Consider the following 26,854-nt stretch of genomic DNA (forward strand, 5'->3'; position numbering starts at 1 on the left):
TACTGTCTAGGTTTCCTACACCAGAACGTTGAAAAATATGGCCATTTAAGTTAAATTTAATATTAAATATCCAGATAAACGTTGTATATCATATTTATGGATTATGTGAATATTACCTATGCAGATATCTCGTTTAAATTTAGTCCTTTAGAAAATGTCGGGAATGCAAAATAATAGTCTTGTTATCTACAAATCTCAGCTTGATGTTCACTTGTAAAAGGGAGAAAGACCAAACATTCGAGTAAGAACAAAATATCTTCAATGAAAAAAAGTTCTTGATCTCAGGGCATGTTTCCCTTCTTTCTTCATTGTAGTAGTTCATTTAGATAAATTACATTGTATTGCGCCCTTCCCTTGATGATACAGATAAATGGAAATTATTGTTAAAATGTATTTTAAAAAAATAAAAATAAACGTAAGAAGATTCCATGTACAAATTGATGTGGATAATGTTATTAACCAAAAGGTGCCACATGATTTGGACAAAAACTGACCTAACACGAAGGAAAACATCATTCTCAAGCATCCGTATGTTTTTAATAAAAGGCATGAGGATGCCAAAAATAATCGACATAGCTAATAGATTTATACCATGTACCACAGTACAATCCACAAGCAAAAGTCAACTGCTTCCTTGTTGACAAATAATTCCAGCAGAGTTCCCAGCATTTCTCAGTTAACTATACGGCTGGCATTGCTGGAAATAAGGTCATAAAGGATCAAAATGCATGCCTGAAGTAGCTTCCTCAATTGGTTTAAGCACGCATCAACTACATCTACAGCAACGAAATTCCAGCAGTGTATCATTAGAGAAAGATGTTATCAGTTAGTACCGGTTTGCTAGAAAGCAATTGTCACTTATAAGTTATAACCAGTTGACTAAAGTTAGGCGATGTCAAAATGAAATCAAGGTATCAAACAGTCAAGAAAATGATGCATACCAATATTTGAAAATCCAAATGATGTATCGTTTCTTAGTCTCCAATATATCCAAACCGATGAAGAATAATAGCAAGAAGCAGCATGGAAATTGCAAAAATAAGACCTGGCCTTCCTAGTATCCAGTTCTTGATCTTTCGAGCATAGTCAATTGCAGTCTGAAGCCTTGTTGCCCAATTCATCTGTATACACACATTTCCAGTACTTCGTTACAAACTATTTAGTATTAAGCTATTGTCTAGTCACAACAGCCACCTCATCAGGACACATAACATAATCCATTTCTTGAAATGGTCAAGCACCAATAACATAAAAAAGCTAAAAAGTTGAAAATGGACAGAGATATATCCATTGGCAACCTTGACACATTATTAAATTTAATGTGAAACTGATAAGAATATGCAAGCTCCTCTGCCCCATCAGAGAGAACACTGAGAATGAGTCCACATTTAATTGCAAGCATTAAGCCCACACGCATTGATAACAACAGCTAAAACAATCAAAATTCAAATAATGAAAAAGTAAAGGATTGCCCAATACCAATCTGTCTAAATCATTGGGAGAAAGAGAGGCCATAGCATTTTGTGCCTTAACTGCATCCTCACGTGAAAGCTTAACCCCAAACTGCTCACTCATATTTGCCATCATTTCAGGGCTCATATTTTGTATCATTGACGTAAACATCTGCAAACAGGCATACTTTAGTATGAAAAATAATTTGAACTAACAATAAGCTATAAACAGACCACCTACAGTTTAAACACCAGTAATGAGATGACAAATAACTTAAAAAGAAATTAAGCTATAGATGTCCATCAGAAACAAAGTTGGAAAGGACCACTATCACTGTGAAGCTAATTTTTACAATATATAGCTTAGAGCCAAAGTGTGAAACTAGACTTCGTGGTGCACAGAGTAAAGCACTGATCAATCTTTTGTTGTTAAAAATGCAGTATTTATTACATTAGATATCAAGGGATTAACAATGGTGTATCATAGTCAGGTTATCCGAAGACCTTGCAAGTGACAGAATACAAAAACAAAAAACTCTAGGTAAACAACCTATATATATATATATATAGAATCAACAATGGCTTGCTGGCTTGGTGAAAGCAAGGTGTTGTGTTCAACCCCCACTAGGGTTCAAGTCTCTCCAATGACATTTGTGCTTGTGCATGCTTCTGTGCATCTGAACTTGCAATAGTGGCTGGGGCCAGGTGCAAGTCCAGGTTAGTTTGGCAAAGTAGATGCACCCTACTCACAACTCTTTGCCAAAGAGCTCTGATTGAAAGTTGTAAACTGACGATTCTAATTGTAATCTCTTCCAGCTTGAAGAAAGATGAACTTGCCACATCAGGATATTTGGGTATCAGTGAAAATAAACAAAAGTGATAACAATAATAATAAAATGTTGGAACTTGGAACCTTTGAACCATGCTCAGAATAACATCAAATAAAAGAAAGACAAATCCAGCAACCTACAATGTATGTTGTGAATTTATAAATATTGGAAACCTTATTACAGCCACAACAAATTTTCAGGTATATATGCATCCCTTGTCCATTGCTATATTCATTACTTGTCATGACAGTTTAGTTAGCCTGTGGTGTCTCCAAGTGGTCATTACACCTATCCCAAGGCAGCCAAGGGGCATCTTAATTGCATCCCATGACCGAAGAGAGGCCATTTGATCATTAGAACATGGTTGTCATCCATAACAGTATTTCATCTTCTAACTATGAGAATGGTTCCACCAAAAAGCCCCACAAAAGATTGTATCGAAGACCTTCCACAGGTAATGAACTACTCCTAATGACATTAAAATGGATATTTATGTTTATTGAGCATGCTGGTGTATGTGACATGTTCAAAAAGCGCAAACTCCTCAATGTTCCGTCTACCAGATTCTGTCTGGCCATTGTTAGAGATGGATTAAGAAGTCCAGGAGCCACATGGTGGCACTCTCCGAGCCCCTAAACCCTGACACAAGGCCTTTTTCTACTTTTGTTTCAAGAAAACTCACACTTGCTGTTGTGCCCCATGGCCCCTGGCTCTCTAAGACCACCCTTGGTAGTGTTACTTCATGGGTCAGAATTTCACGGCCAAATAATCTGCCCAACTATGTTGTTCTGAGTGGGTGGAATTCCCCAACCCGCCTATGCAATTTCAAGGCTTTCTAGGTTGCATTTATGTACCTATTGGTTAGACCTAATACCCCAACAGCTCTATTAATTCTACTCCTCAGCACCAAGCTCAAAATGTCTCTCAAGGCAATAACAAAGGTGAGTTCATGTCACCTAAAAGAAGTAGAACTCTTAAAGCAACAAAATGATGGTGGCCCACTACAACAGTGTCAATTTCTAGCAAGCCCATGGTTTCAGCAACTGGGGAATATTTGAAATGACCCAAGGCTCCTAATATGGACAATTGGATAGAAATTTATAGGCTTAGAGGTGCAGGTTCACCAAAACCCTACAAGGTGTTGACCAGGTTGTTATGATAGTGTTGAAGAGAATATGGACTAAATCACTACCAATCCACAATGAATATGACCTCATGAATGTCAAGAAGGTATCCATCCCTGTATAAAATCCATAGTTCATAACATTAGAAATTAGATCCCTAGTTTAGATATTTTGTGTTTACAAAAGTTAAGATAACTGTCTTTTTACTTCAAACGGTCCTTAATGCTATTTCCAATTTGGTCAAATTATTTCTAGTTATATGGATGCCAAGTGGGAGACTGTTTGCTTTAGTTTTTACCAGCCTTGCTTCAGTTGTGGGGTAGGGCACAAACCCATTACAGAGACTTGTACAAATTATGTTTAACTTACATGGTCAAATGCTCAACCTTGCTAACATTTATGCGCCTACTGATGCTAAGGAAAGCAATAAATTTAACTGGATGGCTGACAAGCTGCCCAATTCTCACTGGCTAGTTTGCAAGAACTCCAATACGGTTAACTCTAGATGATAATTAACTTATTAAGGTATGTTGCCAGTCAGAACACCCTAGGCAGAAAAGGTCAAAGTGTTGAGATCACAACAGAAACGAAGAAGATCAAATGGAACCAACAGCAAAAACCCTAAATCAGTATAAAACCAAACACATAAACAGAAGAGAAGACCATGAACAAGAAAAACACATATAGCTAAAGGATTGGGCATAAGAGAGCACTTAGCTCCTAATCAAACAAAATATTTGTACACACTCTAACATGGGACACCAACCCTAAGAGGTTTACGTGCCTATTAATCTAGGTTGGTCCCAACCACCTAGATATAATATAATAAAGAGTTGACTAGGATAGCTTTTAAGCCAATACAGAAGATAGGTCAGCCCATGAAGTTGTAGACCTGTGAGTGGAAACTGCATCAAAGGAGTTGAGTAGCGACCCTTTGCAAACAGGCAGCATAGGATTGTTAGAGCTTGCTGAGTAGGACTCACATCACCAACAGCAATTTCTAATACAAAAGTACCAACGCTGAAGAATGTCTCCAAATAATAAGGTGGAGTGCATACCAAGAACGCCTCCATCTAAAACCAGTATAGTCCAATGTGCAAACCACACAACCTTATGTGCACCATAAGAACAATCCATCTTGTCCAGCAGATGAAGTTTCAATGAGTCTTCAAGAAAACCCACTAAAGGGGCCAAGAAGGGTTTAAAGCCCTATAATAAAGGTGATCCAGAAACCTTAGTTCAATGGCCCTTAAGGCAAATGCCACCAGCCACTAATCTCACATATTAACTGAATAACCCAGAAAATCCTGTGCCAAGCAATTCTTCAGAACATATAATTTCAAGTGGGCCCTCCTGGAAACCCTAAAAGGGAAAGAATCCTGAACAACCTTCAAAGTTTGTGCAAATAAGATGATCTATACACTCACGGGTCAGTGTTGTAGTAAGCACTTGAAGATGAGTGAAATCCTAGGAGAAATGAGATAACTTGAAAAGGCAAGATGGCAACCCTTAGGGCAATAATATCCACCAAAAAATTTCAAAAAGGCTACAAATAAGGCTGGAAAAGACTACAGTTTCAAAAAATACCAACATGAGCAGCCAACACACAAAGCCATAGTGTTAGGTGACAGAATTTCCATAGTTAAGGTAGAATATGGACACAAAACAGCCCTAAACAGGAAATCTTCCAGCCAGGAAAAAAACCCATAGAACAGCCCCAAAACATCTTCAATTCACCCTTCTTCCAGATACAGAAAATATCACCAAGAGTGAGAAGAACCCCTAATGGGAACAAGTGCAACAGCCCCAGTTTAACCTCCAATAGGAGGGAAAAAACAACCCTAGCGAGTGCGCATGAAAAATAAGGATATAAACCCATCAAATATATGAAAACAACCCCGTAGAATATGCGTGAAAGAGTCATGTAATAAGTGTTCGAAGGGAAGAAAGATCAGCCCAACAGAAGGGCACTCAAGATACAATGACTGCGGCAACAAAGGATAAATACCAATCACATGTAGAATGCCAAGCATAAAAAGTGACTGCTGAATAAGGAAGAGGAAGTTCACACCCACTCTAATACTATGCTGAGATCACAAGAGATAAAGAAGGATTGAACAGGTTACAGAACCAACCAGAAAACCCTTCATCCACATAGACCATAAACACATGCAAAGAACAGAAGATGAACCCATGAATAATAGAAACACAAGATGTAGGTGCCCATATGCTAAAGAATCACACAAGAGAACACGTAACCAATGGTACAATAATGTATTTGTACAAATGATGGTGAGTGTGTATTTATACACGCTCTAAGATGGGGTGGGAGACGACTCACAGTTGTCAGGCATAAGTGCCACTGTGAAGGATGAATTTCAATAGCTTAGCCAAAAGATTCAGTTCAACCTATTTGACAAGGAACTTCAAGCTTATGTAGCCATGCTCTGTCATTTTCTGAAGGTTACAAAGTTCACAAAGCTCGAGGGACCCAATAATAGACAGATTGCATTGGATTAAATCATTAAATATAGCAACAGATCAACAAAGGCGTGTTTTAAAGTGCACCAAAGCCACTAGTGAATCAAAGAAAGTCTTCACCTAACACCTGATTTTGGGGGACCTGGCAGTAGAGCAGAAGATAATTCAAATGGCATTGTCGCAGGGGAAAATGCTCTATCTGTGAAACAAAGAAAACTTTGAATCATTTATTCTGATATTGTGATTTTGTGAAGTTTTCTTAGGACAAGGTGTCTAAGCTCTGTAGCCAATTCCTTCCTATTCCCTAGAAAGTGGCCTTATTAGGAGACAGACTCCCTTGAACCATCAAATTCATTTAGGGCTAAAATTAAAAAAATATTTATTTGCAAATAACTTTCTAGGTCCAGAAGGATGTGGCACATTTGTGCAACTTACTGGAGTTCTAGGGAGGGATCCTACACTATGAGCAGAGAGCCTCCTATAAACCCCATGGCTCCCTCGTCTTGCTCTCAACAGTCCCAATGCTCTTAAGGCAGGCCTTACTAATGTGTCGGTCCAAAAGTGAGAGAACAAAGAAAAAGGCACCAAAACTGCAAATGTCAGCAAGCAAACAATGTTTATACTAAGCAAATGTCAAAAAGCAACCATACAAGTTACAACATGTAATATACTTCCCTTTATAGGCAAACTGGATCCATTCTGGGGATGAACAAGTATGACCTTGTCTCCCTTATTCAATAATATATTATCTATTAACTACCCTACTATTAATGGGAAACAAAATAACAATAATCTAATTAATGTATTCCATTTCTCCTTGTGTCAGTTCCTATACCAACTCCTCCTGGTTTAATTGTAGTGTTTCCACTGTCCTCCCAGTTTAGGAAATGCACTATACCCACTAGAATGTGACCTTGGGTTTGTGGCCATATAATTGTTGTTTGTCTGCATCTTGTGTACTGCTCAATGAAAAACAACAAACGGCAACAGGCTATCAATGTACAAAAGCCCATTCTGGAATTTGGATGGGAACTGTGTTTGTTTTCACAAGGTCTTCAATTGCATGTTCTTGTATTCAAATTAACTGCCAATAAGCACCAAGGGTATGGGAATGCCCAACCCATAAAAAGACTAAAGCCAGCATATTCCCAAAAGGTACAGCACTAGACAATTTCACACCCAAGATCCATGCATGCAATACAAAGAAAATCCAGAGAACAATTCCAGAAACATGAAAGCAGTTTGTGCCCTTGAATATCTAACATATTCTGAGCCAATGAACAAACCCATGAACACACACAATATAACCATAACAGACATCAACCCACCGTGGTTGGAAGGAGAAAGGAAACCAAGCATAACAAATATTATTGTGACAAGTGCCAGTCTTCAGACCAAAAACTTGATCATCAGTTGCCATATACACACACAGCAAGCTAGATGAGTAGGGGGTCTAGGGGAGTCAACAATTGCAGAGTTTCCAAAACCAGTCTTTGCAGTTATTTATAAAATTCTCACATTTCCAAGATTAGTTGGAACCCAGGTAGCTACTGCTATGCCATCAGTAGGTTCTATAGCTGCCTGGTCAGATGCCAAAAGATTTTGCATGTCCACATTGCCTGTAGTTTTTGTTGTTGGAAGCTACGCCAAAAAAGATGAACCCAAAGGACCGCAAGAAAGATGAAAAGAACAAGAACATGCTAGCTATGGATTCTAGCAACCAATTAGAGAGCAACTCAATTGTAGATGAAAAGATTGTCTACACTAAAAATTACAAAACAAAATTAGGTGAACCTTTGTAGCTTCATCCCAAGGAAGAGAAGGAGATGACTAAACTCTTCCATATTCAGATGCAAGTCAAGATAACAAAGGTGGATTCTGTATTTGATTCCAGTTCATAGGCCAACCTCAGAGCAAAACATCTGGTCTACAAGCTTAGATTGGAAGTTCATGACCATCCTCACCCATATCCATGGAGATGGGTTAATAAGAATGAACTCTGGGTCACTAAACAGAGTAAGATCAAATTTGCCATAAGTACAAACTATAACGATGAAGTGGAGGTAGATATAGTACCACTTGATGTATCCAGTGTAGCATTTGGAAACCCCTACATGAACATGAGAAAGATATCTTCGCGAGGAGAACACATCAATACCACTTGATCAAGGATGCAAAGTCCATAAATAATGCACACAAAGGTAAATTCAAGATCTATCTAGTAGGAAGTTTGTATTACTCTTCCTAAAAGATAATCAACCATTAGATGAATAGGTAAAAATAAAGGCATCTCTACAGTAATATATGAGAGAGCAGGAACATTAGTGGGAGGAGCTTTCACAAGTGTACAAATAAGTATGAAGTGGTGCACGAGATACAGTTGTTGTCTGACTCTCCATTTCCAAACATTGGGTTGTACAAGCAATCCATCCTAGAAGAAGATGAAGTGAAGAAACAGTTGAAGTAGCTACTAGAACAGGGAGTAATTCAACAAAGCATTTCACCTTGTGAATCACCTATCAACACAGTACCCACCAAAGGAGGGAACTACAAAGCTTTGAATAACATTACCCTCAAGTCTCAGACTCTCCACCCAAGATCAAGACTTGCTACATTAGTTACAGCATGTCAAGTACTTCACTAGGTTGGATCTCAAATCTAAATCCCAAGTACAAGTAAAGGAAGAAAACAACTAGAGGACCACCTTCAAGACAAGGCAAGGTCTATGTGGATGGTTGGTAATGCATTTTAGTCTATGTAATGCACTAGCAGCATTTATGTGTTCCATGAATGATGTATTGCATCCCTTTCTAGATTTATTTGTGGCAGTGTACCTGTTTCTTTATAGCTCTACCTAGGATTCTAGGAAGAACATATCTCACATTTCATCCAGGTATCATAGACCCTGTAAAAGAATCAACTACAAGCAAACCTTAAGTGTGAATTTTCTCAACAATGTTTCTGATGTAGTTAAAATTCCCAAAGCAGCTTAATATATGTTTCTAATTTTCTAGACTCTTCTGATTGAAGGGGGCAGCTAGCATGTTTCAGTGTTTACAATGACTGTTAATTGTATTCGCTCAGTTACTAAACCTATCTTTTGTAGTATGAGATAGGACAATTTTCATTTCTCAGGGTTCACTTGTCGAGGCCGCTGTTGTGGCCTACTTTTTTGTTTAAAATAATCTGTATGTACATATTTTGAAAATTTTAATAGTTAAAAGAAACATGCTATTCAAAAAATGAACAGCTTCAGAAGACACAAACCATGCAACCTGTCACATCCATAAATTAATATAATTTTATAGAACAATTAAAGCTAAACTGTATATGCTGAAGTGATTCAGGCAAAAGAAAATCCAACAGACCTGTCTTGTGGCTGGATCATTCATTTGATTTCTCACTTGCTCCTGCATTTCTGCAGAAAAGTTTGGCATGCCTGAGAAGGCTGCACTGGAACTCAAATTTGTAGATGACTCCCCAACTCTATTCTGATTTTCTTCAAAAAGGTCATTATCTACTGAAACAGATTGTGGAGATGAATCCATGGTTGAATGTCCACTTGTGATGTCATCAAATCTAGATGAAGTAGATGGATTTTGTCTTGATAAGGTGCTCGACATTTTAATCATATTCTGGATCTCCTCTGGTGACATCCTACCAAACATACCAGATACAGTTTTGACCATATCAGGGCTCAATTTACCTCCACTTAGTGCAACCAAGGAGTCTGGGTCGACATTTTTCATCAAACTCTGCATAGTTCTGCAACATCACTAGATGATAAGCAAATCATTTCAAAGTATATTGCAAATCTTGCATAGAAAAACTGAAATGTTTCAAAGCTTAAAACGTTTTATCCTGTAAAGCATGTTCCATAGGGGGTAGTCATCATGAAAAAGAATGTAATTTACAAAATAAATAAATAACAATAAGAGAAAATTTCAATGACCACAAAATTTCTTAGAAAAAAATACTGATAAATGTTAATGTAACATTGAAAATGCATACATTAAGCACTTGAAGATCATTGTTAAACTTCAGGCTAAACTTATCGTTTAAAGGAAGCTCGTGGTAAAAATTTAGCATAAACCTCCACAGTAAGAAATGATCTGTTTATTTAACCAAGGAATTTTTTTGGAAAGCTGTATTTTGTTACAATAATCATCTTTATTTGATTAAATAATCTCTAGGACGGGAACTGTAAATTTTCTTTATGTTTTTACCAGGATTGGCAAATATGTACAGCAAAAATAAATTCTCTTTTAATACAAGTTACCGCTGCAAGTTGAGTGGGAAAAGGCAAGGGGAAATGAAAAAAGAAACTAGATAAGAATGAGAAAGATGAACATAGAAAACAGAGAACAAAATATGAAAGCAATGAGAAGGTTACAATGCTTATAAATTACCAAAAAGGCCAAGGCAATAAAGGAAAATAGAACCAAGATTATTGGATGCTCATAAAGTGCAGAAAGCATGAAAAGGAGAAAAGAAAACAAAGCCAGGATGATTGTATAAATATAATAATGGTATAATCGTTACTGCTGAACATATCTAAATTACATTGAAATTCTTCAATTCTGTAATGTCCTCTACGAATTGAGGACAAATGGGACTCATTAGCCTATCCTTCCCCGTAGGCTATAGTCCACCTAAAAAGGGGAAAACCCCAAAATACCCATTGTTGGGCAAGTTTTGGGGCCACTGGGCAAAAAAATCCAGAAATGGGGTTTTGAGTAAGATTCACTGGACTAATTAAGAAGATGAAACCCCTCAAGGAAACCTATCAATAAAGGAAGATTGAATTCATTTTGGAGCATGAAGTGTGGATCATTTTATTCTGTTTTGAGCATTAGCTCTGAGGGTTTTAAGAACCCCTTTCTTCTTGTCAATTTTGGTGGTGAAAGATTCCGACCTAGTTGACACATCTTCCATTTTCTCCTCTTCTGGTCTGCGCATAGGAAAAATGATCTGGAAGAGAACAAATTATTTATGGCTCTTGTTTGGCACAGAATTACTTTTGTAAGGCAGCGAGGGTTTGGTCTAGGTTGATTCTTGGGTCTGGGCATTGAAGCATCAAAGGTAGCGAAATTTTCTGTGGAAGATCACTGGAAATCGGTTCAAGTTCATCAGCCTCCTTCCAGGACAGAAGACAAAGCAATTGTTTTCTGAGTTCACCGTCACTGTTTAAGGTTTGCGAATAATTCCTGTAAGAAGCAAAGTCATTCTGAAGTAGTTTTAGGGTTTAAGGACAGACAAAGTCCTGGCTCAGGTTGAGTATTCCAAAGTAACCCTGTGACATGTGGATGGTCCAAGTGGATAAAATTGTGGTTTAATACATTCTGTGACAGGTCAAACGTGACGGAAAACAAGTCACGCTGAAGACAGTCCGGGAGATCAATGAGTCCTCTTGAAGACGAGTACAGAATCCCTCCTGAAGGTTGCAGTGGTCTTAACAGTTAGACCCGTGACAGACAGTGAGTGCAAGCTCAGCGCAGTAGGTTTTAAGGGGAATACCTTATGGTTTAAATAGACAAACAGAGGACATCAAAGAAGGGTGAGTCTGGGACGCGTCCAGTGCTAAGTCGGCTTACAACTGTTCAGTTTTCCGAGTCTCTGTCTAGATCCTGGTCACTAAATAGAAATCAGTTTGATACATTTAGAAGTAGAATTATTCCCTGTGGAACGTTGTTATAATTTGTTGTAGCCCATCCGAATTGGTATTGGTTTCCTTATGTTGAACTGTTGAATTGAAAATTCATTGGAATTTTGTGGAATAAATTTGGAGTATTTGATCCAGACAGCTGAATTGCACTACTGATATTATTACAGTATTGTTACTTAAAGTTTAAAGGATTTTGATCATCTAGGGCAAAATTTTCACTATTATATTACACATTATTCCCAAATTTTTCAGGTACCTATTAACAAATCATCAGCTAGGATCCGCTTTGCTTGCTGTATTGATCTCACTTCTAGAGATCCCATATTCATGATGTAAAAATGTACAAGTCAAGTCTCATGAGCTGTAGATACTGTCTTCTGATAAGAATATGATAATAAATCATTAGCAATGGATACATTACACTAAAAGTTGGTTTAATTCAAAGCCCATTCCCAGATGTGCACCAAACAAAAATTACTCACCATGTACTTAACGTTGAAGATAGTCATGTTTGCAACAAGCCAATGTCAATCAAGAGAAGGTGAGAAACATACATAGCAAGGCTAATCCCAGCTGTGTGGATGAATGAAATGGTTGTTTCAAAATGAAAGATTATCAAGAGACAAAGAGCTCCCAGGAGAACATAACAAAATACAGAGTTGAGAGGAAGATTAGCATGCAGTATTTAAACTAAGATAAACTCACCAGTTACTTAAAATATTGAAATAAATCAATGGTTTGTCCTAGAGGGTCACCTGTTGCCTTCTGGCTCAGCATGAGGTAGCTACTCAATAACCTGTCCAAACTACTGGAAAATTAAGTCTACGATGATTTATCATCAACCTCTCGGAGGCTACCAGTCTATCTTGACTTACTCTTCACAAGACGGCTCAAGTTAAAGATGTGTCTTAAGGAGTGAAAGAATGAAATACACCAATAGGATAACAAATGGTAGCAAGAATTATGCTATGAGGCCATTCTAATCCACTCTAGAAAGAAATTTAATATGCAGCTGATAAGTACCCTCTCCTTTTCATATGCATGAAGTTATTTATGCTATATATAAACTGTTTGTGCAGTTTTTGGTGCCATGACTTGCAGGAAATATTGAGGATATAGGGAATGATATGAACAAGAATACTTGGGAGCAGGAGTGGGGATTAACATTTTCAAAAGCTCCCGGTTTGGGAGCGAATTTTTATATATTTTGAGGCATATATGTCAAAAAAAGCATGTAAAATGATAAATTAGATATAAAAAAACATAAAAACATGGATTGAACATCAATCATCTAGAAGTTATAATCTTCATCAACCACATCCACAAGTTAATAACATACAACATATTGAGTCTCATTATTCATCAATCTTAAAGTTTCAAGCTTTCAAAATTCGATATATAACATTTATCATCATTGATCACAAAAGTTGTAACTTGTACTTGTAACCATTACCATTACCAAGTAACCAAATGATAACAAAGAATATCTAACATGAAATGAAATGTTTCAACTTTCAACTTTCATGAAGCATCATATTCATAATTCATTACCAATGAGTTATAAATGCCAACTTCAAACTTAAATTGTCATATATTGTTTACAAAAATATCATAATAAATATGAAAGAGTCAATAGTTATAAAAAGTACTAGAAACTAGAAAACACAAGTAAATCTATTAACTATTGCTTGACCCTCTTGCTACGAGTTTTAATTTCTTGTCTCGTGCTTTATTGGGAGTCTCCTCCTGCATAGTCGAACAACCTTGGTGCTCTTGATTAAATACAAGTTCCATACCCTAGTACCCTAGGTGCTCTTGATTATTGGGAGTCTCCCCCACATAGAGGGCTTGGTGCTCTTGATTAAATACAAGTTCCATACCCTAGTACATGACAAAATCCAATGGAAACATTGCAATATCCCCAATCCTGAAATCCTGAAAAAAATGGTAAGTCTGCTGGATTTTGAGTGAGATCTAACATTCTACTTTCTCCATATGAAATCCAAAGAGGTCAAAACCACTCTCAAACATCCCGAGTCATTTTTACTCAGGAGAATGTCACTTTTACTTGAACATTACCATAAACTGCATATCAACACTAGGGCCAAATTCTTGTTTCCAATCTTCAATAGCTCCCTCTATCACTCCTGAATTGGCAGGGAGCGAAAAAAATTTAGAGAGCACGCTCCCGCCCAGAGCGTGCTTCAGGAGCGGGTTTGAGATAGGGGTGGCGCTCCCCCGCAACCCTGGATATGAATAGTCTTTATGATGACTTTCAGTATATCCTCCACAAGATAGAAATTCTACAGCTAGTCTTTAATACTGAGACAGCAGGAATTCTACAGCCAGTCCCATTTTAGTCTAGCAGTTCCTTCTGTCTCAGTATTAGTATTTACCACCATAGATTGAATTATAATGTCTTATATGCAAGTATGGGAACCAGCATTGAACAAACTTTGGTAGACTAGAGAGGATTTAGAATGGCAGGGAATATTAGAGGTAAGGACTGGAGAAAAGATCCCGAGTTTGATTGATTTTATTCTCAGTATTGGCAGGCACATAATCAGCATTTGGCAAGTGAGTTCTGAAAAATAATTCTGTAGATTCAGCAATATCATGATGTGGCCAAAAATATTGTATTTTCTATTGTTGCTTCTATTTCAACGCTTCCATAGTTTTTTTCAATGGCAAACTTCCTGAACTTTAGAGCATGGTAACTATGCTGTCATAAACCCTTATTCTGGTTGCTTGAAGCTATTACCAATGTTAATTTCTTGTTATATTAATTTATTGCACATAAGACTTGAATATGAATAACAGAGTGCCAATGTTTGGAGAAAACATCTACTCAGTCCCCAAACTTCTTCATAGGACAACAACCCCAGAACAAAAAAAAAATATTCCTTGGTTATATGAAAGGGTGGAGAAAAGCCATATATCTGGAGCCTCCTACAACAAGCAGAGAAAAAAACAGTAAACGAGCAAAATAAATTGAAAAGTACAGATAAATATGCAAGATGACAAACCTTAACATGTCAGGATTTTCAGTCAAGTTCCTCAAGCTCTCAGCATACATCTGCCCATTGGGCGCATTAGTTGCTTGAAAGCTATCTTTAGAGAACCCATTTTGATCTTCTGACCCCTGCTCATCATCACTTACATCTTCTGTAACAGAAGTCACCATAGGAGCCGACTGCGGATACTTTTCAGCAGTTGGCTGAACAGCTTCTTCCTCGATTATCTCTTCAATACGAGGCCCTGTCATTTGTTGATTTATCGAATCAAATGCAGAATTTGGAGAAAAAGAACAGTGAACAATTGATTTAATGGACTCCATATATCTGACAAGCTTGTAATTACGAGAGAAATAATACAATCCATTAATGCCAAACCCCTTACGAAATATTCCATATGGTTACAACATACCATTTTGATCTTGAATGCCCCCTTTCTCCATTAATTCTGTGCTTGCTTCTCTGACATATTTCAGCCAAGCTATATTAGTTATCAAGAAGACCACAACATAGACCAAGTTCCAATATATATGAACTAAGAGTGACAAGTACTGAAATGTCATAAGGTTGAAAACCTTAAAGCCTGTGCTATTGTTTCATCGTCAGGAGAAACCTCCACCGCTTTTCTTAAGTCTGCAACAGCCAACTATTGTCCAAAAGATAAGATTACCATTAGAATGATGAAAATCAGAGGCACGCAAACTTCGGCCCTTGGGGTGCCATGTCATATGTGTTTGCCTCCATTTCTATTATTTTCCTTCTTAAATTTTATTGAAACAATGTTATACTTGTAAATCCTCAGAGATAGAATTCATTTAATATAAGTTAAAATAATCAAGCCCATATTGAACAAAATGTCTACTGCTTACTTCTAGCTTTCCAATTTGTTTGTAGGCTTGGCCTCTGCGATACAATGCTTTAACATTCACTGCATCATATGCCAGAACCTGTAACAGCCAAAAAATAAAATACTCTTATAACCAAGAAATGAAGAAATGTTTCATATTACATATAACTACTCATGCTAATTCAACAACTATGACCTTCAAAAATTCCTAATTTGTATCCTTCCCTCAGTAATTTTATTCCTTCAAAATCACTGTTGAGAACCATATAATAAATAAAATGACAACTATATGAGGTATTCACTTTTGCTGCTAATTAGACATTTGAAAGTATTAACAGTTACTTCCTAATGAATACCAAAGATGATCTATTAAACTTATAATGTCTATGACAAGAACAACAAGAACCAGAGGGGCTATCAAGGACTAGGGAGGAATGATATGAATTAAATTTGCATGGGGACTTTGTTAAAATTGGCAACTAGGGCCAAACTCCATGTGGGTCATCTTATTTATGGCAGCTGATATTTTTCTTGGATCCCTCTCATCGAGAGGTGTAGGATTGATCTAAAGATCATCCAATTCCGATAAGTATTCATGCAGATATGAATTTATTTGTGTTATAAGACAATTCATCAAGGTCGGCTAGAAACCAAATAAACCCCACATGTGCTCAACGTTTTAGTATAAAAAGAGGTGACTTGATTGTCATTTACACACACACTTCACTCTTAATTTCTCTCCACTTGTTTTAGTGGAAGAGAAGTCTAAGAGGAGGAAGCCCTAAATGCAGGTGTAGAAGGAGACCCTATTCGCTGTAAAAGAAGGATGCCCTAGCCACAGGTCTTGTGAAGGTTTGGCCGCAGTTCAAAGGGAGATCTAGCACGGTGAAGGAGGCCTAACAGCTGACCCTAAACGCAGTCTTATCATACCCTAGATGCCCTAATCTATACACTGTTTGAGACAGCCCTTAGATGCTGGAAAAGAGGCAGTAAAGAGGCTCTCTAACTCGCTGCCCTAACCAACAAAGAAGGTAGGGACAGCATGGGTGTTTTAGGGCTGTTAGAACCTCTTGGTGACTGTGTGGAGGGTTGTTCCATGCTACAAAGAGGCCAAGTTAGGTAAGGAGAATTGTAAACTGTTTGTGGGCAGCTTTAAGGTAAGGGTGACACTGTTTGGTTGGCTAATAGGTGACAGCAATCCCTGTGGTAGGCCGCAGGCCTTGCCTAACTAAAATAGGGATAGCGTGGAGGCTTCTTGGGCTGAAAAGTACCCAGAACAGTGACACGAATGGAGGAGACCCTCCCTTGACAAGGCCACAGTTTTTGAGGGATGTTTTAGGTGACTGTTTGAGGGTTGTTGTAGCACATGGGTGCCCTAACCAGTCACAATAAGGAACAGCAGCAAACGCAGTCTTCTACACCTATCTGCTGTAAGAAAGAGACATTGTTGTGTTTTAGGTGCACATTTTGTCCACTGTCCTAAAGACCAGTCAAATTAAAGAGAGAGGTCTCTTCAGATGAGGAGATCCTATGTGCTGTCACAAAAGGTTCTTATCAGCAGTCTAGATAAAGGAACTGCTACCCATACCTAGCTCCTATAACACACAGATCAGCATTGTGTGTTTCCTAGGACTGTGGGATCATAGTCTATCTAGCTACTAAGGTTGTGTGGCAGCATGACTAAGGCAGTATGGCAGCATGACAGAAGTTATGGAGCAGCATGGTGGTCAATGGTACATGGTGCAGCATTGGTACAGCAATGGGAGCCGCAAGTACAGTGCAGCATAGTGCAATGAAGAGCTCAGCAGTACAGTGATGGGTACAGTCATGGTTAGTGAAGCATGAAGAGTTGCAGCATAGGTATGATGTGTACAGCATGGTCATGAGGTCCAGCATTGTGATGATAGGTGCAACATGGTGCAGCAGGGTGAAGTACAACATGATGACGAGATGCAGCACGATGATAGGTGAAGGAGTCACCTTGGAGAATCAGTTGAAGCAGCATGTCTTCAACTGATATCATGTATCATCTTCTTAGAGAAGATCTATGCTCTAAGTCAAAATGTTGACTTCTGTTGTAAATATACTATCTCTCTGTCTCTACACTGAACTATTGAAGAACATATAAGAAGAATTGATCAGGGGTTCCCCACATTGGGGTTTGTCCCTGGCTAGCGCCACATCTTGTGTCCTCTTGTCTTGGCTTGTCTTCTGCGATTTATGTTTATGTTCTATCTACAGCTTACTTTAATGCTGATGTGATTGCTAATCCGGAAAAGATATTGAGCTAACTGTGAAAATTGAAATAAATTGCTCTAGCATAGAACATACCTAAAGTTAACAGACTTTGTCCAACATCAGACAATATAGCATAAGTCTAAGCACTCTTCAAAGTACTTGATTTGCATAAAAAGCACAATATTAAAGATCTTAACTGTGTAGGAGATTCAGCCATTATAATCAGCATCACAAAAGTTAAGGCCATCCTGTCGAGCATTATCTTAATAAGGATTACCTCATGAATAAAACCCTTTCTAAAGTCCTTTCATTCCATCACATTTACAAGGGTAACATGATATTTGAATGCCGGTATGGATGAAGTAGTTAATCTATGAAATAGGCTTGATGCCAGCAAACTTCCACTTATCATTGAATTTGATAAACACAGAGCCTTCCACTTTGAATAGAACACATAGACAAAGAGGTAACCGAACTTTAATTTGCAAAACTTGATCACCTGTGCTATAATGATGCACAGAAGAAGGCATTAGAAGAATCAGAATAACTGAGGACTTGGAAAGCCTCAGAGCCCAATTGGAAAATATAAAGCTAAAACAACAGCTCTGATGCCAACGACAGGGAGAAAAGAAAAATGCAAGGTGAAAACTTCATCGTCTGTGCTATAATGATGCACAGAAGAAGGCATTAGAAGAATCAGAATAACTGAGGACTTGGAAAGCCTCAGAGCCCAATTGGAAGATATAAAGCTAAAACAACAGCTCTGATGCCAGCAAGATGCCAATGGGAGGGAGAAAAGAAAAATGCAAGGTGAAAATTGAAATTAAAGATTTGACTCAGAAGATAACGAACATAAAACAGAGACTTTAGGAACTAAAGAAGGTGAAGAGCCTGAGGGAGAGGGTCACGCAAATGAGCAGATCGCAAAATTGATTCAGACAAAGCAGCTGTGGATGCCCCGGGCCTGTCACCGAGGAACAACAGAGCAATGAAGACGAAAATCAAGCAGAAGATATGATAATTATATAATGTCTAATGAATGACCAAAATTGGTCAAAGGGACTGCTAAATATATCAGGATCAATACACGCAAGTGGGACTGCAAAAGCAGCTCCTATAAAAAGAACAACTAATTTTTGAAATATAGGACCTGAGTGTTCAGAAGTTTATTATCCAGTTATGAGATACAATGATGGGAAGTACTCAGAATAGAGAATGAATCCCTGTCAAGACAATCTGTAAACTGCTGTGAATATTCTATTGGACAGTTCATCGTAACAGTCCATATTTATTAATTACTGTTTTTCTATGCATGTAATAGACAAAATGCAGAAAGCAGAGAACAATAAATTACAATCACACGCCAACTACAATGAACACAAGATATGCTCTAGGAAAAACTTACAGGAGAAAACCCAGCTAGAAGGTGATGCTACTCTGCTCTCTCTCTCTGGAATGGAAATAATGCAAGTACAAAGGAGAAGGAACTCTCTTGAGAGTTGCCTGAGACCTGTGGATTTTTAGGCTGCTACACAACAATAAACCCCCTCTGTTATGCTCTCTCACTCCCACTCCCACTTGTTCTGCCTCATTTTGGCTAAGGATGAATTCAATTGGAAGTGCGATGGAAAGTACAACTACCATCATGCCCATAAGAGGGAGACTTGGTTCAAACTTCATATGTGCCATACCCAAATCTTCTGTCAAACTTAGGTTTTTGTTTCTGGGCCCCTAGACAATTGGTTCCGTGCTTAGGTTGCCTTGTCCGCTCTGACTGCATTCTCTGTTGTGGGTATGTGTGGGTATGTGCTCATCCACTGTGCTCCTGGGCAGTCAGTCCAGTTTCTGGGTTTCGATTCTTCAAGGTCCCAGAGCCACCTTCTGCATCCACTGCGCCCATTAGTCTTTGGATTCATTTCAAGCCTCTCTAGGCCCTGTCCCAATCACTTTGGTCACCATCTACCTTGTGTCTGCACCAGAGTCTTTTGTGGTCGGTTTCAACTCACCAAAGTCGAGCAAAATGGGTGTTGCCCATAATCAAAAAGTTCATAGGCCTTCTTGATGCTGCCAGGGCTTTGCAGCTGAGAGAACTGCTCACATGGCTAAGCAAAGGTATCTGCAATCCACCTCCCTTGATTCTCAAGCAGGTGTTGGTGATCTGATCATCTCTATCAAGCAAAAAATGCCAAAATACCTCTACTAATCAGAAAAAGACTAAATTCCAGGGTTGGGTGGAGCACACAAGGTTTTCAAGGTCGAAGGAAGCTATTGAGTTTGTGGGTACATCCCACTTTGGAGGACACCAGTTCTACTTAAATATTTACACTACTATTTTTATGGTTAACTCATCTTTTACTAGTAGTTTTGTTAAACTAGACAATCATATGCCTCACATGGCTATGACAGAAAACCTCTTCAAACTATGAGTCCCTTTTTACTCTACAGATTAATTCATGGCTGAGGTCTGTTTTCCTTTCTGGCAGACCTCGGCTACTTTGAAATGTGCTTTTATTTCTATGACATAATTTTTGCTGGCTTACCAAAAAAAACTCCAAGCTAAGTAACCGGATTCGTTATAAAGGGGCCACGTGTCTGAATCCTGCGAATCGAACACAATTCGTTGGGGATTCGAATCCCAGAAGGGGACACGTCGTGTCCTAACGTGATTTGTACGAATCCCGTTAGGACACGATATGTCCCCATTCTGGGATTCAAATCCCCTAAATTGAAACCCGCGCGCATAAAAAAAGATGTCTTTCTTGATGATATGGGATGTCTTCCCTGATGATATGGGTCTGGACAGCAATGTTGAGTTGGCATTGGCCAACATGGATCTCAATGATCCAATGCTAGAGCCTGTTAGATTTGATGACGGTGATATTTTAGAGGGGTCATCCTCCACACCAGCAGATGCAGAGGCGACTATGGATACAGGGGAGGAGGAGGATGTAGAGGAGAGCAGTGGTGACCATGATGATGAGGACATTGATGTTGATTCTAATGATGACTCATGAGTCATGGGCTACCTATTGCCTTGAGGCTTGTATACCTGTAGTTGTTTTATATTTTCTATTTCTATTTGCCATTGGCATTGCACCAGCACTACCTATGTAACACATTTTGATTTGATGACTTAATGAGAAAACTACAGCTGTCAGTGTCTTTATCTTACTATCTTGTAGTTGTAAGTTGTCTTTCATTTATGAATCATGATTTATGTGACCACTGATATGTATTTGAATTTTGTATGTACTAGACATGCTATAGATAAAGATCTATGTTTGAAATCAATGAATTTGTATCATTAATTAGAATTTGTGTAAGAAGTATCTAATTTTTAATATATATATATATATATATATAACGAATCCTACGTGTCCTGTTCCGGGGGGTCAACGTGTCCGAATCCGACACTCGAATCCCCGTATCCTACGAATCCTGAATCCCCATGTCAGGTTACTTAGCATGTTAGATATTATTTGTTGTAATGGTTACACTTAGCTTACAAGTACAACTTTGTTGATCAATGATGATAAATGTTATATATTGAATTTTGAAATCTTGAAACTTTAAGATTGATGAATCATGAGACTCAATATGTTGTATGTCACTATGTTACTAACTTGTGGACGTGGTTGATGAAGACTGTAACTTCTAGATGATTGTTGTTATATGGTTCAATCTATGTTTTTTTTATGTTTTTTATATCTAATTCATTATTCTACATGTTTTTGTTGACATATATGTATCAAAATATAAATAATATATATATTATATAAAAAAAGCTCCGGGATTCGCTCCCAAACTGGGAGCTTCTGAAAATGTCGCTCCCGCTCCCGTTTTCGCTCCTGCTCCCTGCTTTTGCTCCCGCTCCCAAGTAACACTAATCCAAAGCTTTTGGTGGGGAGTACTGTCCCAAGGGCTGCAAAACTTTTACCTCTATGGATTATCTCATTTCTTCCAGGCTTTCCTATGGTATCACCAATCTTCAAGGGCTCACCACAGTGCTGATCCACAAGTGTTTAAGAATCATCTTTCTATAGGATTTTTAGGTTTCTTCCTTTTAGGCCTTCCCAAGAAGGCCTCCAACTTGCATGTGACAACCTTAGATGGTTGCAGGTTTTAGTTATTTCCAGAATTAGAAAATGCTTCTCTTTAGTTTAGCTTTTCCAGATTTCACTAAAGTGCATGTATTAGAGTGATTCCAAATATAGGTAGCACCCAGGTTCTGGGAAGAGAGAGTCACTCGCTTTCATGCATCCACTCTCTCCCAGCAAATGTTCTATTCTATGAAATTTTCTTATGTGGGCTGGGCACACTTCTCTAGCTGACTAAGGGTTAGGGTTTGACATTGTCAGACTTGTTGAATGAAGCTCGGAACTATTGTAAGCTACTGTTAATCATTCAAGTTGTTTTATGTGAGCTAAATTGCTACTGTAATTTTTGTTTTGAATTATGTGATTGATTGCTACAGTATTAGCTTGCTTCCATATTTTTTGGTTAAGTGTTGGTAGATCTAATGCTCCTTAATCAGCTGTTTTCATAGGTTTTACTTTTCAGCTACCTGGCTTGCTTAGGAGTGCGGGTCTGCTTAATATCTTACCATCACCTGAATAAATATTCCATTCAAAAATATAACACATAGAAGTACATCATCACTACATCAGGGACCAAGTACCAAAGAAAGAAATAGAGCTCATTTTTTGCATGTCAGAAGATCAGAAAGTTTGAGAAGTATAGGAACCTGTTGGGAATCACTGATAACAAAATAAATATTGAGAGTGTTAGACAAACTAATATAATATTTATTTTGTAGGACTTAGGTCCTGGGAGGTCATTCATATTAAAGATATAAAATTAGTGATGTAATAAAGTGTAATGTTAGGACCAAGTATGAGTTTGGAGTTGGACAAGGTTGTAATCAATGTATTAAAACCAACCGAACTAGAACTAGAACTAGAATTGGACAGCTCAGCTGGCCAGACCTCCAAAGGCACCAAACCAAACCTCAAGCCATTTCAGGAACTAGTTCCACACAGAACCAGCCAGTTTGGTGTCCAAGCAGATCTAGGACAGGCTGTGCAGGGTCTGGGGCTGGGATTGAGAGCAAAAGAGAAATTTAACATCTTCCAGTGACTGACAGGAAATCACTATTAGTATATTTATCGTGGAGTGGCCCTGGAAGTGAAAAACACCTGGAATATCATCTTGAATCAATAACAGTCAAATGGGGAAAATAAAATCCTAATTTGTTTTAGTTATAGTATGCAAACTCCAATCAACAAAGAGTCAAGTCCAACCCTTGGCCACTTCCGAGTCCAATTCCGACTTTTAAAACATTGATTGTAATAACATGATAATGATGTAATAAGGACACAAGTCTCTCCTTACAAGGCTTCTCCTTCGATATGCACATGAATTTACTACCTGTTATTGGATTGAATAAAATATATCATTGATTCTCTCAACACCCTTCTAGGCATCCACCATTTGAATATTTCTAACAGTTGGGGTCTTGTATTATAATTTATTCACATGTGTGGAGTATAATTGTTGCTTTTCTAGAGAGAGAAAAACTGATCTTTTATCCCTTGGACAGCATCCACCAATCCCTATCCAGCATTCATCAATCCTTGATCATACAATGTCTCGACTCTCCTCCCACCTCAGATATTTAACTTCCACACCAAGAGAGCACAGCAGGATATGCTAGGTAATATGTGTGGAAGACACATGCAGATTTCTATGCTTTTAACAATTGAAATGCATAAGACCATCCCTCAAAAAACAGTAAAATTTAGGATTGCAACCAAAAGAAAGCAGGCATAAAATATAATACAGGAATCTCATTCAAGTAAGAAAAGTTCACCCAATTTTGATTCTTTTATATCCTTGCTTATGTCTAAATTTATTACATCAATCCATTGTTTCCTATCCTAGCAGCCATTTATAGCTATTTTTCAAGTCATATTTTTCCACAGTTTGCAGAAGCCATACCTCTGAACCTGTTTGTACACACTCCTCGTACTGCCCAGTCTTTAGGTAGCAGGACATTAAATTTGCGGAAGAAACTAAAAACAAACTCTTAGCTTCAGAGAAGGGTATTCCTGTCAGATTGTTCCTTGCCTGCAGATAGACAATTCAAATACAGAAAAACTACCTATCAAAAAGGGAATTACTTCAAAGAGAAGCAAAAGAGAAAAAACACATCACGTTAACGAAGGCATGGGAAAACAAGAAAGAACCATCTTAAACAAGCATACAATCCATGGTTAATCTGCCACTATCAAAAATATAATCAAGTTAAAAGAGCAGGACAAACTTGCAAATATTTTTCTGCTGCTTCACTGTATTTCCTTAGAGCATGAAGCTGATTTCCCTGTCAGAAGCAGCAAGATTCATCACTACACATTTAATTTACTTCAAAATTCAAGCTCTAACAAAGAAACCATTTCTGAAATAATGAATTTATGTTGCACCTGATCCTTTAGGTTCTGAGCTACTTGCAATTGATATGCAGACTGGAGATTTGCACGAGCCTTCATTGCTTCAATCTCTTCTGGTGAAGCCCTTGATATGCGGTCACTTATTTCAGCCATTTCTTCCTTGCGTACATTTTTCATCTGCTCTGCTGCAAACCTTATATCTTCAGGCTTCAAATTCTTCATATTCTCTGATGCCATACGCATTAAGTCTGGATTGGCCATTATCTGCCAAGATCCATGAAAGGTAAATCTATATGTGGCCCAACATGAAAGTTAACCTAGTTGTTAAGATCAAATGCTACAGGATGACATAAAAAAACAAGGAGAAAGATTGCTTGAGCTATTAAACAAACTGGGACTAACCCTAACTATGGTGATTCCAATATCAACATCAGGCTGCATGTATTAGTACCAAAATTGTATTACAATATCTCTTATTTTTACATTTCAAGGAACCAAAGTAAGATTAACTTGCTAGCTGAGTAAAAGCCCAGATTCTCGTGCCTAGGTAGTCAGCAGCAAAACGCAAAGGAAAACAGAAGGGTATATACAATGCACTTCATATGCTCTTCCTTAGAGCAACTAAAACGGCTTTAAAATCACAAAGGCAGGTCTGGCAATTTGGCATCTTTAATCAGCAACACTCCTTTAGTCAGGAGTTGTCGCAGTTGAACAAAAGCAGGCTGAGCACTGACCTCATTTTCAGAAACATATTTGTGGCAGAGTTTACTGATGTTGCCGCCCAAAACTAATGAAATGGGTATTGTCGTGTGATAAAAAATTGAGGAAACAAAGAAGCCTTCGAGATGTGACTCTTTATAGCCTTGAAAACATAACTATGCATTTGCTATTGATTTTATCACAACTTTTGCATCCATCGCCACTAACCAAAGTCAAAGACCTTCGCAGTTTCCAAAAGATATTAAATGATGTCAATAGAAATGATAAGTCGCTATGTTTCATATTCTTATAATAGGGATATTAAATGATATCAATAGAAATGCTAAGTCGCTATGTTTCATATTCTTATAATAGGGAATTTTTACAACATAATATGCATATGAATAAAGTCTTCTTCTCTAAAGCCAATGGATAAGGCCCTAAAAAAATGACAGTTGGCAGAAGGTCAGAAGGTGAAAAAGAGCAGTCCATACAGTGCCGGCTGCATTTTTTGGTGTGTATTTTTGCCTCATTGAGGATTGGCTCGTATAGGGACTCTTTACATTAGAATGTGAACATGAATAGAGTGGGGTTGCAAAGTGCACTACTGAAATCAAGATGGTCTCAAATTAGAGATGATGGCACATGGGGTTTTGCACCAGTAAACAGAACATCAGCTGTGTTCTGAAAAGGGTGACAGCTCAATCACCTTTTAATGTCACTTATTTTGTACGTAGTTTCATACCGTTGAGAGTTGTTCATATACAGTCCTGGATTGTGTCGTTACAGAGGTGCTCCTATATATATGCAGAATAAAAATGTTTATGCTTCCTATTGTAGTCTTGGAAACAGAGTGACTGAAGCATCAGCGAATTACACTTCTGCATTACTAATTGGTGATTCAAAGAAGCCAAAGTGGCAATTATTGCCAATTTGGCCTCGGTCCACCAGTGCGGTCGGGAAAGTATTAAGGCATCCACCAGGGTTCCATTCTCGCTCTGCTCTACCCGACCTAAATAGGATGCGGTTCAAAGGGCTGAAGCCAGCTCCAAGTTTTGGGCAATTTTGGCGTAACCCTCAGATTTAGTCTATTGCTTAACTAAAGATAAGAACACACCCACAAGGCATTGGGTATCTATGTTTGCCCATCTAAGGGTGGTTTTATATACAACAGTCGATATAGGTCACTGGGTATAATCAAAACTTCAATTTCAAGAACAAGCATAGAATTATTTTTTATTAGGGATCTGACACCTGAAAACCCAAACGCAATGGACCAAGGAGAGTCCAATGCAAAATTGATTCAAGCGAACAATAAAAATGAGAATTTAGTCAGCGAACTCACCTGTCGTTGCATCTTCATGAGATCATCGGGGGAAATCTTGCTCATCTGCTCTTGTGCCAGCCTCATCAACTCCGGATCCATCATTCCCTGATTCGATTGTCAGCGGAAGATCCACTAACACTGAAACACTTCACCGGGGAAAATTAAAATACAGTGCTTGGAAGAAACAATTCAAATTAAGGGCTCAAATGGCATGGAATTACAGAGCGATCTCGGGGAGAATTTCGATGACCGAATGGTTCGGGGATTGAAATTTATTGGCCAAAAAGGTCAAAGAATAAGTCCACGCGGCACGCCAAACTTTACCTTATGATGAAGCAGGTCTATAATGGAGATCTTCGGTGGGCGAACGAGTAGCTTTCCGAGACAGTGTGCACATCGAGGTTGGGGATTCCTTCGTGCAGTCAACGAGTCCGCCGGTCTAACTGGTGAGAAAGATGCAGAGAGTGCTTGCGTGTGTTATTGGGGGAGTTAATGCTATCTAATCAAATTAGGTTTTTGATTATGTTCGGTTGGTTATTTATATTTATTATTACTTTATGTAATGTGATCTTGCTGTCGAACTTTGAGGACTAGAATATTGTAAAATATTTGGGTTCCAACCTTAGTGGTTTTAGAATATATCTATTAAATATAATTTCTTAAAATTAATAATTAGGCCGATAGGCCTTCCTTTGAAAGGGACCTTTCGTCGTCCTTCTCATTCTGACGCTG

The 26,854-nt window shown here is 38.1% G+C and overlaps 1 protein-coding gene across 2 annotated transcripts; it reads right to left on the reverse strand.

The window, feature by feature from the left end:
* Window positions 1-367: 367 nt before the first annotated feature.
* On the reverse strand, window positions 368-26,626 carry TPR7 (Tetratricopeptide repeat (TPR)-like superfamily protein). Of its 2 annotated transcripts, none has more exons than XM_089378839.1 (13): window positions 26,447-26,626; window positions 26,141-26,260; window positions 24,130-24,360; window positions 23,973-24,029; window positions 23,648-23,776; window positions 15,435-15,512; window positions 15,141-15,211; window positions 14,978-15,027; window positions 14,578-14,809; window positions 9,255-9,651; window positions 1,480-1,623; window positions 942-1,121; window positions 368-776 (listed from the first exon to the last, which is right to left on the reverse strand). In XM_089378839.1, the coding sequence occupies exons 2-12, from the start codon at window positions 26,222-26,224 to the stop codon at window positions 975-977; spliced, it is 1,620 nt and encodes a 539-aa protein (XP_089234965.1). In that variant the 5' UTR covers window positions 26,225-26,260; window positions 26,447-26,626; the 3' UTR covers window positions 368-776; window positions 942-974. The 2 variants fall into 2 exon arrangements, with proteins under 2 accessions (XP_089234965.1, XP_089234966.1); XM_089378840.1 differs by having other exon boundaries at window positions 26,141-26,268.
* Between the last annotated feature and the right edge of the window lie 228 nt (window positions 26,627-26,854).

This window comes from Pinus tabuliformis, chromosome J, assembly GCF_031772625.1.
Source record: "Pinus tabuliformis cultivar Carrire ecotype Pingquan chromosome J, CPIR1, whole genome shotgun sequence".
NCBI lineage: Eukaryota > Viridiplantae > Streptophyta > Pinopsida > Pinales > Pinaceae > Pinus > Pinus tabuliformis.

What these genes read in the sequence shown, in the direction of transcription:
- TPR7 (XM_089378839.1), bottom strand. Translation starts at nt 26,224, where the DNA reads ATGATGGATCCGGAGTTGATGAGGCTGGCACAAGAGCAGATGAGCAAG. An exon ending in AACAAATTGGAAAGCTAGAA is followed by an intron (nt 15,212 to 15,434) that starts GTAAGCAGTAGA and finishes TTTGGACAATAG; the next exon opens with TTGGCTGTTGCAGACTTAAG. An exon ending in CCAATGATTTAGACAGATTG is followed by an intron (nt 1,122 to 1,479) that starts GTATTGGGCAAT and finishes GTGTGTATACAG; the next exon opens with ATGAATTGGGCAACAAGGCT.